The 15,857-nt window shown below is 32.6% G+C and overlaps 1 protein-coding gene across 1 annotated transcript in view; it reads right to left on the bottom strand.

Moving 5' to 3' along the window:
* Window positions 1-9,439: 9,439 nt before the first annotated feature.
* LOC110102347 (kinesin-like protein KIN-12A) overlaps window positions 9,440-15,857 on the bottom strand; it is a 43,519-nt gene continuing 37,101 nt past the window's right edge. Inside the window, exon 13 of the mRNA XM_028696335.1 lies at window positions 9,440-9,814. Coding sequence (XP_028552168.1) covers window positions 9,611-9,814 — 204 coding nt within the window. The 3' untranslated portion in view covers window positions 9,440-9,610. The remainder of the gene's footprint in view (window positions 9,815-15,857) is intronic.

Genomic DNA, 15,857 nt, shown 5'->3' on the forward strand with positions numbered 1-15,857 from the left:
AGTTTTATTTGAGACTATTTTTTTATTGCTTCTTAAAACGAAGTTTTAGTACAAAAATTTTAATTTAATTTTTGTACTAAAATTCCGTTTTAAGAAACAATAAAAAGTCGTCCCAAACGAAACCTATCAACGTGTTTACGATAACTTTCTCATCACAATCATACAAAAGCTATTTCATAAGTCATAAATAATCATATGTAAAGCCATATAAAAGAGTATCTATCATTTAAAACATTCACAACTATTTTCATGTGCATAATTAAGACATGAATCACATGAACACATACAAATATGACTCTTGCTCTCCACTCAAAGGTTACTAACTAAAAACCAATTAAAAACTTGTTCCAGTTCACCTACTTGTTCCAAGGCTTCTTTAGGAAGGCTCCAAACACTCAAATCAATCATAAAGGTTGTGCAAGCACATCACATCTTGAACCCATTCCATACACCTCTTAATTTCCATGACATAACACATGTAGCAAGGATGGGCATATGTTGCATGCCAAAATATCCAAAATCATGCACAATTGCTAACCATAAGGTCTAATAGAACATTTCCATGCACATGGCTACTAAATTGATCTATGCTATCTTGAATCACACTTAGGCTTCATTTGGGATGGCTTTTTTACCCCTTCTTAAATCAGCTTTTTAGTACAAAAATTAAATTTTTTGTACAAAAAACTGCTTTAAGAAGTAGTAAGAAAGCCGTCCCAAACTAAGCCTTAGTGTTTAGCACAAGAAAAAATTCAGAGCTAAAAATTATACATATGACCACAATATGCTACACAAATTGGATAACATCATCATATATATGAGGAACAACTACCAATATGATTATGAATCATTCCTATAATCAGATGTAAATATAATGAGAGCCACAATCATAAGAGCCATTTGATCTTAATCAAATTATCAGCTTTAATAATACTTTTTGTAAGTGTGGAATATTTTTCATAGTTAATTTATAGTGAAATTCCATAAGAAATAAAATTATTTCATAATTCATTAGAAATAATTGCATTTTTTTTTCATAAAAATGCCACATAAACCATTATAGTAGCTTTGTTTAATTCTAAAAGGGCATTGAAATGTACTATGAAAAAGCCATGGAAGGTTATATGTCATTATCCACGCTGCCCTTTCATCCTACAAACAGAAAATGCACAAATATTTATACTTTATTTATCCAATATTCTTTTCATTAGAGTTTTAAAAGCTGGACCGAACCCGATCAAACCAGTTCAACCGTGAAGCGAATCAATATTGCTTCTCTTGAACCGACTCGTTCAATTTCTAAAATATTTAAATAATTAAATAAATTAATTTAATATATTAAAAATAAAATATTAAGTAATATTTATAATTTAATAAATTAATTTAAATTTAAAATTCTTAATTTTTAAATAAAACTTTTCAACTAATCACTCAAACTCAAAAGGCAATATACAGTGATGTAGGATTAAATAAGTTGAAATTCTTACTTAAAAAAAAAAATTGAAGTTCTTACTTCTTATGTTTTCAACATACACTGGTCCAATTTTCACAACCTTATTTTTTATTTTATTTTTACCTTCATTTTCTATTCAGTTGCTAATAAAAACTATAAACTATGAAATGATCTTATAAATTCATGATTTACATAAACTAGGCGTGTGAGTGAGTCAAGCTAATTTGTGAGCCAGCATGAAGTCATGAACTAACTCGATTATTTGGTGATGAGTTGAGCTCGATGAGCTAACGAGTTCTGCTTGGGCCAACTCTGACTTAACTCACAATTAGTAATCTGACTCAATTAAAATTTAATACATAATATATTTAAAAATTATTAAACTTTAAGGGTTTGAGCATTGAATTATTAAAAATATTTAGAATTCTATCTTGTTTCCTTGATCTCAATTGAATCTAAAGTATCTATCTTCTAAATTCTCATTCAATTATTTTATATATTATTATATTAGTTATTTGAATTAGTATTATAATCTTTTTTTTTTTTGTAATAAATGAGTCGGTTCATGGCATGAACCAACTCGAGGTCAAAAAATTTAGCTATAATTAGAGCTCAAACTCAATTAATTAGCCAAGTTCAAACCCAACTAGGAGCTTACTTGACCTCAAATTGACCAATTGAAAACCCTCTAATTTAAATTTAAACCATAAAACTTCGAAGAAAAAAAAAATTGAAGTCTTCATCATAAGATAAAGAACATTAATCAATTCAAATAAATTAAAGATAATAAAATTTAAGATTTAAACTTTCAAAAGTAATTAAATAAAAATTTAAATAAAATTATTATTAAAATTATGAAGAAGACTACCAAACAAGCTGTTTGAGTTAGGCATCATAGGCAAAGACAGGAAATTGTGGTCCCTTTGTGTGTGATGGTCTATCCAACCATAAAGACAATAAAGATATGAAACTCGACAAAGCATCTTCCTTAAATATAATTATAGTCTTATGTCGCCATCAAATTAATGCAATTATTTTCATTTTATTTAAAGGGTACTCTATTCACCTACTCTCTTCCTCAAATTCAAAATCTACTACTTACTCTCAACTCTCAAGGGGCTAGCTATAAGGAAAATGTTTTTCCTAGTTGCATAAGATAAATTTCCCTTTTGCCCATATGAAACTCACTAACCATGTATTGATTTATAGAAAATTTCATATTTAACTTATATATTAAGCCATGCAATAGATGATAACTATCATCATATATATGGTAGAAAAAAAAAATTAGTTGTGTTTATAGAAAATTTCATAATTACTTGAGAATTTGATAAATGTAAATAATGTATTATTTTATGTGAAAATATGTGTTTTAGTTGTGTTGTGAAGGGAAAATATAAAAAATGTACAAAATTTTATGTATCATCCAACATCACAGCACCAATTGCCTACTTTTTGTTTTTCTATAAATATTCAATGTGTTTTGTTTGTAAGAGAGTTCAGTTACTTGTATAATTTCAGTCTTTTTTAAAGTACTTCTTTTGGATTTCTCTTAGAGTACAATCTAAGAGAGACTAGGAAAGTACTAGATACAATCATTAAAGTGTTAGTCTTTGTTTTGTTTGAGGAGCTTCATACATTAAGGAAGAAGAAGCGCAAAAGAGATGCATTGATCCTTCTTGGTGAATTTATTCTCTTGTACATTTATTCTTCTATAATTTCAATGAAAATGAGCTTGTTTTTTTTTTTTCTTCAATGTCTGGCTAATTCTTTAGTTTTGAATTGATGATGTAGATAACATATTAAGTACTAATAAAGAATATTGTGCTATAAAGTTAAATGATATTGCCAATATTATTCCGCTCTTTCATTAATGCACATAGTGGTCATATGTGCAGTTAAAAGCTAGTGTAATGTATAGTCACGATGGAGGAATGCAAGAATAATTAGGAATATTAAAATATTATGTTTACATACCTAGACATTGGATGCAAAATATGCTAGGTTCTTAAAGAAATTATATAATTATAGAAGGTCAACATATATCTTTTTTACCCGTACATGCTCGACAGAGATCTAAGGATGCATATACTCAGAATCACATTAAAGATAATAATTTTATTAGAAAGGATATGTAATTTACATTCATCAATCTAAAACACTTTATTTAAATATTGTATCCATTATTTTACTATATTTATTTAGTGATTGAATCTCCACAACCAACAATTTTATTTTATTAAGATAACTTTACAATTAGAGTAAATAGTAATAGTTGATTACTGAAAAGCATACTTCATCGAGGGTTCGACACTATACCCTATCACTTTATTACTTAATTCGGTATGTATACTTCCTTATATTAAGTGGGATTTGTTATTTTTATATATCAAAGAAAACTTAAGCATTGTTTAGGGGAGATAGAGCATTAAATATTTCTATAATTTAAAATTACACTTCATAGTAAAATCCTCTATCAAGTTTTTGGCGCCATTACAGGGGAAGTATTTCACTTTTTACAAAATTTTAACTATATTATTAAATTAGTTGCATTATTAGACTTATATTCTTTATTTTATGTGTTATTTGTGATTGCTTATTCATTATTGCATTAGTTGTTATCTAAAATACTTTTGCATTCTATTTTGTAATATTAATTTAAGTTATTATATAAATATTAATGCATTTAATTATATATATAGTATTCATAACTCCACAACACTTAGCCATTTAAGTAAAAAAAGCACGCCCCTTCTAAAAGTCAAAAATACATTATACGTTCATAACTTTAATTATTAAAGTTAGATGAGCATCACGGCATAATTAGCAAGAACCGCAGCGTTATCAGACATCATAATTATTGCAGTTATAGCGTCGTAGTGATTCCCTGACAAAAGTGTCGCAACATCGACGTGTGTCAAATGACGCATAGGTGACCCTTCCCAAAGCAACGCTCCAATTTCCAAAAACTAGTGCTGCTGCTCCACATGGCCCGAACCACTGCAGTGCTTGTCAATTGACCATTTTGTCATTTTGTTTCTACATTAAGTGTCACAACGTCGGAATGCTTCATCATGTTATAAGTAGGAGATCAGTTTTTCAGTTCATTTAACATCATCCATCTCCTTCAAACTTTTCTTTTTAGTTTAAATCCTTTCTCCTGATATGTTTGTCAAGAAGAGGTATTCTTCCCTTTTTTATAAGAGCATATTTATTTCTGCTGATGTTGAATCTAGATTTACTGACTCAATTTTAAACAAATAAGTGATTCCATAATAAGGTTTTTAGATTCCTACTCCACCCATTATACAAATCATTTCAAGTAGAGGCTGTGAAATATTCTGTGAAGAACCATTTGCTGCCATTATTAATGTTGTTCATATTTTTTTTACAAATGAAAAAGAGGTAGTGGATAATAGATGTTATGTTCAGGTTAAGTGGGTCTATTTTGATTCAACAACCATTAACAAGGTTTATAGACTTGGGGACTTTGAATTTGATGAGTACAATACCTTCATTAATACACATATAAATTCTAATGACAACTTGAGTGTCTTGTGTGAACCTAATAGTGGAGCTTGTTGGAAAAAAGAAAGACAATAGAATTATCAAATTTCATGCCTCTTTTATGACTCAAACTTCCAAAGGCTGACATTATTTCATTTCTACCCAATTATTATATAGTCGTAATATTAGTGAAGTCACTAGTGACTGTGCCCTTTTGAATTATTCAATTCAAATGGGGTATTTTATTGATGTTAGAAAACTTATATTTTCATCTCTTATGTACATCATTAGGGGTACCACATCTATTGGGTTAGGGCACCCTTCTCTTGTATATGATTTGTGTGTAGCAGCAAGTGTTAGGGGTCACTTGAGTCGACTATCATTTGAGTCGCTAATTTTCACTCTTTTTGTGTGTATTTAAGTTTATGGGTCAAAAAGAATGCATAGATGAAGTGGTCCTTGAGATATGTCAAGTCATCTTTAATAAGCCTTATCTTTTGTAGATGTATGTTACTTAGGAGAGCTCAACAGTACCAATTATTTAGGGAAGGAAAAAAAATTTATACTATGCATTGGAGTGTTAGCTCAAAGACAAGGTGGTAGTAGCAAGGAAAGCTAAAAGAGTAGCCAATTATTATCCAAGCTTCATTCTCATCCATTTATTCTTGGAAATAAAGAATCATAGATTCATTAAAAAAATTATTCCATCTTTTAAGAATTGAAGTGTCTTCCACTAAAAGAATGATGAAACCTACTACTCTAATAACATGGGAGAGGAAAAATGAGGGAAATCATTTTGTTAAAAATGGGTATAGGTTAGCAACATGCACTAAACTTTACTATCTCAAAAAGAATTGATGAGATTAAAGTTTAAGAAGTAGGATATTTAGACACACCAAGGTATGCCAATCGGGTAATCCTTATTACCTATAAACAATAAATGTGAGTTTCTATGATAAACTAAGAGTTCTACCTTGCCTGTAACAATGAGATTCTAGCACTTCATCAAGAATTGTAGTTTTGAAGACTCTATCATTGTTGAAGAAAACTATAGTCCACATTGATCACATATATAATAAATCAATTTTTTCATCAAATATAAAAATAAAAGACTAAATTATAAAAATAAAAGACTAAATTAAGATGACTGACTTATTCACTTATCGACCAGAAAAATGAAGCAAGAAAAAAAATTAGTAATAGACATGATGTTGAAAAAGTAGATCACCACCACTTGCCATAACTCTAAAGTTTCATAACTCATCAAAAGAAAGATAAATGATCTTCTATATCTAAATTGCAAAATGAGGAGTATATGGCATTAGTATTTTCTTTCCTTCTACCATATTCACATGAGTGAATAAACTCTTAAAAAACAAATACATTTGTAAGAGATCAAAATATCAAATATATGATAAATAAATTAGCCAAGGAACTTAAATTAAACCCAACACCTAGGTTGGACCAATCACAAGAAAGATGCATAGACACCCCCTTTGGTCCAAAGAATGTCAAATTATCCTCCTCCTCCTTAAATATAAAGTTATCTAAACTATAAGGTGTCTCTTCATTAAAGGATGCATTTATTCATTAGCACCTCTTCATATAAAGGTACTTCATGAAAGTTTTCATCTATTCTTTCAGAAAATATTCATCTATTTATTACACCTTTTCATGTAAAAATATTTCATAAAGGATTACATCTATTCACTCAAACATTCATATATGACTATTTAAATACCCAAAAATAACCATAAAAAGAGGAAGGGTCTCTCAGATTATTAAATTATCATACTATGATTTGTACTCTATGACTTCAAATGCTCATGAAAAATCTAACCATCAAAGATTATTTACTTCTCTTAAATTTTCATATTTTATTTATCATAGCTAAAATACTCTCTTTCCCCCTCTTCCATAGCCTATTCATCCTCCCATTGGAGCATATCATTCCAATTCCCCCAATCACCAAAGTCTATTGATGTTTGATTAACATTTGTTTAAGGTATCTTACACGCTACAATGAAGTATGGAACTAAATTAAATAAGAAGGATGAAAGGAGCCTTATAATTAAAAAATAATTATTATTTTTTAAATAATTTTTAGATCTCATGGATTGGAAATTTTGGATGGATTGGCACCAATTGTAAGTAAGAAGGATGGGTCTACTTACTGAGCCCCCATTTCTATTAAATAAATAATTATTTTTTTATTTTTTTAAACCTTTTCTTCCCCCCTAAGATAAGTTGGTTGCTGACTTATTAGGCATTTACCAATAAAATAAATAAAAAATAATAAATAAATAATCCCATATTTGAAGTTCTTGAAAAGAGAGACATTTTGGAGGCATCTGTTGTTTATTTTAGAAATTTAGATCCATTTATTTAGAATTATTAAAAGATAAAAATATGATAATAAATATTTTATATATTATTATTATTATTTAGATGTTATTAAAAATTAATATTAATTTTCAATTTTCTATAAACTTCATTTTTTTTAAAAATGGGGATTTAATCAAGAAATAAAAATTCTTGAATTTTTATAAGTATTTTTTTGTAAAATTTGAAAGATAATATTTAACAGTTTTGTTGGGATAAAGCTATACGCTTCTCAGAAGCAATTTGTTTTGGTCCCCTAATAATTTTTTATTTATTTTTTTAATTGAAATGAACCTTCCATCTCATTGGATTCCATAAGGTTGCAAAGTTTTTTGGCAGCTAAAACCTAATGAATTGATATGTTATTTTAATAGAAAAATATGCTTATTCTTTTATAACGAAAGAAACAAAATAATAAACCAATTGCACGACCTGACCCGAGAGCTTGAATATCAAAATGGTCGTGCGATAGTTTAATTCTTTTCCATTAAATATTACAAAAACAAGTCTAACACTAACATCTTACAAAAACTACGGAGCCACTGTCTTGAGTTCGAGTTCCGCATATGTGATCTGTATATGAATTTGCCTTAATTTGTCTGAATATCCTCAAAAGAAAAAAATGACCTCAACATTGACATTTAAAAAAGTCATTAAACAAATCAAACCTATAAATCCCAAAGGAGAGACAAACCAACTTTTCACATTGCTATCAAGTAATCACATGCCTCTTCATTATCTTCACAAATGAAAAAAAAAAAGCCAAGTTTCCATAGGCTGACAATGAACAAACCAAATAGCATGTGGCATTGCATGACACAGTACAAGTCATTTTTTAAGAATTAAAATAGTGGGACCTACTTATAAAAAAAAAAGACTTAGGCTTCATTTGGGACGACTTTCTTAGTGCTTCTTAAAGCAACTTTCTAATACAAAATTAAAAAATTTTGTACTAAAAAGCTGTTTTAAGAAGCAGAATGAAAGCCGTCCCAAACGAAGCCTTATATCTCTCATAACTCAATCTTCCTCCATTCAATAATTAATGAAGGACTTCCATGGCCCAGAAGCTGTAGCATCTATTATCAAGAGGACAAGACCATATGAACTTCCTTTTCTCACTTCTCAAAGAACAACAGATTCTCTATCTGCAACCATAAGGAATAAAAATTGTTGTTGAGCAGTCCACATTGAATTTCAATGTCAGCAGGAGAGTATTGAGACAGTGTCTGTGATATATTTGAATTCTTGTCCCCCCCTCTCTCTCTATACACCACAACAACACCGGGAAATTATTGGGTTCGGACACCGGATGACGTCCGGAGCCCAATAAAAATACGCCACATCACCTCCTACTCGGTACTGAGCTCGGTACTTCACAGTACCGAGCTCAGTATTACTCGGTACTGTGAAGTACCGAATGGTAAGCTGTGTCTGGTGTCCAAACCCAATAATCTCTCCTATACAACATAGCAAAATATCCAACTTCTCTCTTACTAAGATCATAAGCCCTTCACAAATCATTTTCAACCAACTTGGCAATGGGGGACCAAGCTCTGTTGTGTGCCAATAGAATTACTTCAGCTTACATAAGAAATCAAAGAAAAAATAAATGCAAGCTGTACCATAGCTGTATGAAAATTCTCCCAAAGCCAATCATATTTCATCTAATTATATATATGATGCATAAATGTTTTTGACCAAATTGATCAAGAAGAGCATCCTTAGAAAGGAAAGCTTTACTGTTTCATGATTGTTTTGGAGATACAAAAAGATAAGAAGGTTAATAATGATTAGATGGATTAAAGATTTAACCGGTTATCCTACAACCTGTGTGAACAACAGGATTACCTGCAGTGGAAATGATTTTCAAAGAAATTTTCTATATTGTATGGGACCATAAATCAAGTTGTAAATTTTTTTTCAGACAATATCATGCAAGTTTGAAAAGAAAGCAGACTAAGGTTTCGTTTGGGACGGCTTTCTTCTTGCTTCTTAAAGAAGCTTTCTAGTACAAAAATTAAAATTTTTATACTAAAAAGCCGTTTTAAGAAGCAGTAAGAAAGCCGTCCCAAACTAAGCCTAAGCTGAGAGAGATTATTAATAATGATACAAAACACAGGCATTTACCATGGATTTCTAAAATATATTTGACCAATACAAGAAGTAAGAACTGAAGAGTTGAACCAATCTACAAAGAAATATATGCCTTGTGGTGTTACAACAAAAACTTTACACTGTAGTCATCAGATATGTCAATACCTGTGCTACTTATATGTTGCACCGGTCATAGCCATAAAACCAGGAATTGTGTCCAGTTGCAGAAGAAAATTCATCAACTCGCCCATCTTTCGTTGAGTGCGATTCGGCCAGCAACTGATTTAGCTTAACAATTTGTGACTCGTACTTTTTCTTAAGTTCATCAATCTCCTGATAGGCCCTCTCAGTTTTCTTCTCCGCAATTAAAGCGCGTTTCTGCAGATGCGCGGAATAGATTTGAATGGATCAGAGTCATGCAACACCAAACAAATTTTTTGTTGAAAAAGAGAAAAGCTTATAGAGCTGCAAGCCACAAAACCTACAATTACTGTTTGAAACAACATAAATTTTGAGACACTTTGACATGCATGGAAAAGGGAATCAGCCTAGAAAACATTAAATGAAAGTAATTTAACCAATTTTGTTACAACTTTTCTGATTGACTATCGATCTAATTGAACTCCTCTTCTGCAAACTCTAACTCATAATTTTTTATTCAAATTCCGTGTAAAGATGGTAGGGCTGGCACTTTTGTTAAAATTTTGAAATTCTTTCAATACTACTACAACAACAACATCAAACCTTTATCCTACTACGTGGGGTCAGCTACATTAATCCTTTTTCGTCATTATCCTGTTAAAAGTCAAATTATCATTTAAATCTAATAAAAAAATATCATTTCTAAGCTGAAATTCTTTCAATAAACGCTTTAATTTTAATGAAATCCCTTCAGACGTTAAAGTGTTGTTAAAGATATCCTGTTGTATGATGCAACTAAATAGCATAAAGGAAAGATTCTGTATGGTTAATAGATGCAGGTGAAATATTTATTATGAATTTTTGTTTTATTCACCACTTGGAACCCTCAAACTGATGATAGAGAAGTCGAACTTCAATATACTGCAGGTACTTGATCCGAAGGTTCCTCGTTAAGAACATCAAATATCATAGTTATATCTCTGGTCCAAAGACAAAGTGTAGCTTGACATCAATGTAAACAATTAATATATTATCTTAATAAGAAACCATTATCCTTAAACTGAGCGGTGCTTCGTACATTTTAGTTCCTAAAATGTGCAACGGAGTCTCTATAGTATGACATGGTAGATCTTATCGCATAATAAAAATTTTCCCTAACACAAATGTTAAATGTTAATTTCTTGTATATATATATATAATTTTTGCCTCGGCCCATATTCTTAAGAGAAGAAGGTGAATGGGGCTGATTCTTCGAGGAAAATCAGCCCCCAAGAATCAAAACCAGGGTTAAGAAAGAACAATGGGATAGAAGAAGAAAGCTTACAGGAGAGAAGCGTGAAAATTATATATTTATATACAAGAAATATATAGTACTATTAAATATAATTAAAAAAAGATTTCTTTTGCATCACTTCAAGGGTTTTTGATACCTAGGAACGTATTTTGATAGTTTTAATTCTTAATTTTATGTTTAATTCCCAAGGTGCACTCGAGAATAGGTTTGAGGATTTTTTATTTTTATTTTTTGAGAAAATTTACAGATAATTATTACTAAGAATTGAAATTATAAAATTTAGCATTTAGGCATTTTCTTTCCATGAGGCAGGGCATAAGCCACAGGACATTTTAAGATGAAAGTCTTGGAATTAAATCATTATACTAATTAAAAAAATAAACTTAAAAGTAACATACTAACATCAAAGAAATATATTAAAGTAATATCATAAAAAGTCAAATATAAATCATGAAAAATCATATAAAGCTACAAACAATGCTAAATAAATAGTCTCTCACACTCTCAAATTAACATAAACAAGTCATCAAAGTTCATAATTCATGAATTAAAAAATCTCTTACTCTCATCACTTCGAGGGTCTTAAATAGGATCATCGTTGCAGTTAAATATTCTCTTCTCCCTCATACTAAAAAATATAGAAATGGTTTTCCAACAACTAAAGGAGAGGTGTTGGATGAGAAGCAGCAGTGGTGCAAAAGTTGCGACGGTGCAATAGCAACGACAATTGTAGTAACAAAGATGACATGGCAGAATAATTTTGAAGTTGTGTGATTCTTCTCAAGTAAAGCTATGACATCCATAAGACATATGACATACATAAGACATAAGAACTATCATGTGTAACAAAACAATCAAGGTATTTCACTTCTAGCATATATGTAAATTTTCTTTTTAAAAGGCACGTGAAAATGTTAAGGTTAGAGTTTACCTATTGAGCGTTAGCTCACTCCCTAGTGTTGGGATACTTTTCAGGAGAAACAGCTGCAAGGAATGGCTGACCGCCCTTGGTTCACCTACAGTCGTAGAGGACCGCCTGACAGGTTCTTTTTATGTTTTTCTTAGTTGCAGTTTACACCTTTTTGGGTGGTTTGGCATGAAAGTTAAGTTTTGTAACCACCTTTGTACATGTGAATCCTCTATTGAAGTGATATAAAATGATATGAAGTGTTTATTATATATTTGAAAAATTTTTAGAGCCGCTTTTAATTTCTTATGCAGTATTTTAGATTAATTCAATGCATGTTTTAAGAAAGGTTTATGTTCTAAACGTCCGATTTCGTTCCCGCCTCATCTACACGAGCTCACCGGGCCAGGTCATGACATAGGGTTTGGGTCCAACCTGAATTAACTCAAGTCCAAACGGGTTGATATTTTTATTTTTTGAGAAAATTTACAGATAATTATTACTAAGAATTGAAATTATAAAATTTAGCATTTAGGCATTTTCTTTCCATGAGGCAGGGCATAAGCCACAGGACATTTTAAGATGAAAGTCTTGGAATTAAATCATTATACTAATTAAAAAAATGAACTTAAAAGTAACATACTAACATCAAAGAAATATATTAAAGTAATATCATAAAAAGTCAAATATAAACCATGAAAAATCATATAAAGCTACAAACAATGCTAAATACATAGTCTCTCACACTCTCAAAATAACATAAACAAGTCATCAAAGTTCATAATTCATGAATTAAAAAATCTCTTACTCTCATCACTTCGAGGGTCTTAAATAGGATCATCGTTGCAGTTAAATATTCTCTTCTCCCTCATACTAAAAAATATAGAAATGGGTTTCCAACAACTAAAGGAGAGGTGTTGGATGAGAAGCAGCAGTGGTGCAAAAGTTGCGACGGTGCAATAGCAACGACAATTGTAGTAACAAAGATGACATGGCAGAATAATTTTGAAGTTGTGTGGTTCTTCTCAAGTAAAGCTATGACATCCATAAGACATATGACATACATAAGACATAAGAACTATCATGTGTAACAAAACAATCAAGGTATTTCACTTCTAGCATATATGTAAATTTTCTTTTTAAAAAGCACGTGAAAATGTTAAGATTAGAGTTTACCTATTGAGCGTTAGCTCACTCCCTAGTGTTGGGATACTTTTCAGGAGAAACAGCTGCAAGGAATGGCTGACCGCCCTTGGTTCACCTACAGTCGTAGAGGACCGCCTGACAGGTTCTTTTTATGTTTTTCTTAGTTGCAGTTTACACCTTTTTGGGTGGTTTGGCATGAAAGTTAAGTTTTGTAACCACCTTTGTACACGTGAATCCTCTCTTGAAGTGATATAAAATGATATGAAGTGTTTATTATATATTTGGAAAATTTTTAGAGCCGCTTTTAATTTCTTATGGAGTATTTTAGATTAATTCAATGCATGTTTTAAGAAAGGTTTATGTTCTGAACGTCCGATTTCGTTCCCGCCTCATCTACACGAGCTCACCGGGCCAAATCGTGACATAGGGTTTGGGTCCAACCCGAATTGACTCAAGTCCAAACGGGTTGATTATAACCCGAACCGGTTTACAAATTGGTCAGAAATTTCAACCCAGACCGACCCGCTGGTTTGTCGGGTTGACCCAATCCAACTGACTGAGAAAGCGTGAGCTTGAGGTGCTAGGCAGCTAGGGATTGTGCGGGAAGTTAGACCTGGTCGTGGCTTATGGGGACTGGAAGCGCGAGGTGCAGGATGGCGAGACCGTCGTTTAGCATTGTAGCACGAGTGAGGGGTGCGGGGTCGGCAGGCTACGAGTGAGGCCGCTAAGCAGCGTGTGCGCAGCGGGATGTGCGACATGCCCTTTGCAGCGGGGTCGCAGGCAACAGGGCGATCAAGTGAGGGCCTTAGCCTTTGTACGCAGGGCTTGCTACAATGGGACAAGGTCAACGGGACCAGCAACAGTGAGTAACGACTCATGGGGTATAACGGGTCAATTCGACTTGAACGCGGGTTGTCGGGTCAAAAAATAGGACTTGAACCCGACCCGTTTCTTTATCAGTTTAACCAGAACCTGAATTTTCCTTTGGGTTTGGGTTGGGTTTCGGAGATTGTGGGAGAGTTGTTCTTCCTCTCGAATTGAAGAACATTGTATCTTGCTTTGGTTTTGATCGTCTACTAGTGGAATACAATTGTTGCGATTGTTTTTCCAACGTTTTCTCCCTATTTTCTCAGTTTTTTCCACTATTGGTGGCTGTTTTCTATTGAAAACAGCGGAATATTCGTGTCTTGGCGAAGATCCGATAGGAATCACTTGGAATATTCAAGTGGTACCTATCACAATCAAGTGAGGGCCTTAGCCTTTGTACGCAGGGCTTGCTACAATGGGACAAGGTCAACGGGACCAGCAATAGTGGGTAACGACTCATAGGGTATAACGGGTCAATTCGACTCGAATGCGGGTTGTCGGGTCAAAAAATAGGACTTGAACCTGACCCGTTTCTTTATCAGTTTAACCAGAACCCAAATTTTCCTTTGGGTTCGGGTTGGGTTTTCGGATGTTGTCACTTATTGACACCCCTAATTCAGAATTGTCATAATCTCTAGTCTACTTGATCTAATAGAACATTGTAGACTTGGGGTGGCTATATGGCCTAAGGGGACAAATTCAGGCCGTCCTTAGCTAACAGATGTCATAATCTCTAGTCTACTTGATATAATAGAACATTGTAGACTTGGGGTGGCTATATGCATAAGGGAACAAATTCAGACCGTCCTTAGCTAACAGATGTCATAATCTCTAGTCTACTTGATCTAATATAACATTGTAGACTTGGGGTGGCTAAATGCCTAAGGGGACAAATTCAGGCTGTCCTTAGCTAACAAAGGTCACTTTTCCCTATCAATTGCATCTGATAATTCATCATTCAAGAGTTTTTAGCCATTGGTAATTTGCGAGTTTTGACCATAATCATAATTGAATGATATTATTTTACAGCAAAATCATCTGGTTAGAGAGCCCAGTCATAACCATTTACTAGTGGATTCATTTGGCGAGGAAATCGTTTATTAGATGACATGTGTCACACCCTCACTAGCGAGAGATGGTTTGAGAATGAATCATAATAATATGCTTGACAAAATTTTGCTTATTGTGAGATAAATTTATTCTAAAATTTATCACTATCGATAAACAATTTCAGAAAGTGAATATATTTTGCTTCAAATTTCATGTGTGTTAATTTTTTCTTGGGTATTTCTTCGTTTATGAATTTTCTTGATATTCTTCTATTTTCTTGAACTCAAGCCCAAACTGAATTGAGAATTTCAGGGCATATTACAAATCGATTTTCATATGATTAAGATTTACTTTCAACACAACTGTTGACTTGTAAATTTTTTTACAAATCGATTTTCATATGATTAAGATTTACTTTCAACACAACTGTTGACTTGTAAATTTTAAAATAAAAAAGAAAAAAGTAAAATCCACGTACCTCTCAGCCACGCCACTTGAGCCCTACAACCACGACCCGTCACATTCGCACTTCGTGTGCCCCTCAACGCACGTCTCGGTGCCATTTCTTTCGTCCTCTCAACACGACTAGCCTGGTGTTGTTAAATAGCCGCAGACGACCTCCCGCTGGCTCTCTCTCGTACTTACTCTCCCATCTCTCTCTTTCGCTCTCTCGACGACTTTCCCTTCCCATCAGTTTGGAAGCTGCGACTATTTGATCAGAAGCAATCACGGGAGCTCGTTTGCTGCGGAGGGAATTTTCTCCCTTGCGTACACTTCTTCGGACATTCATGGCCGTCCGACCCCGCTCATTCGAAGACTTTCCCTGCTTGTTGGAACGGAAGTTCCGAAATTTCATCAGAAGCACATGAGCTCGCTCGCTATGAAGACCCTTTCTCCCTTCGTGGTCGCCCGACTTCGCATCTTCGACGACTTCCACTTCATATTCGATCAGAAGTTCGACATTTTGATCGTAAGCAACAGTGAGAGCTCCGCTCGCTGTGAAGGAAATTTTCTCC

The sequence above is a fragment of the Dendrobium catenatum genome, unplaced genomic scaffold (assembly GCF_001605985.2).
Source record: "Dendrobium catenatum unplaced genomic scaffold, ASM160598v2 fragScaff_scaffold_733, whole genome shotgun sequence".
NCBI lineage: Eukaryota > Viridiplantae > Streptophyta > Magnoliopsida > Asparagales > Orchidaceae > Dendrobium > Dendrobium catenatum.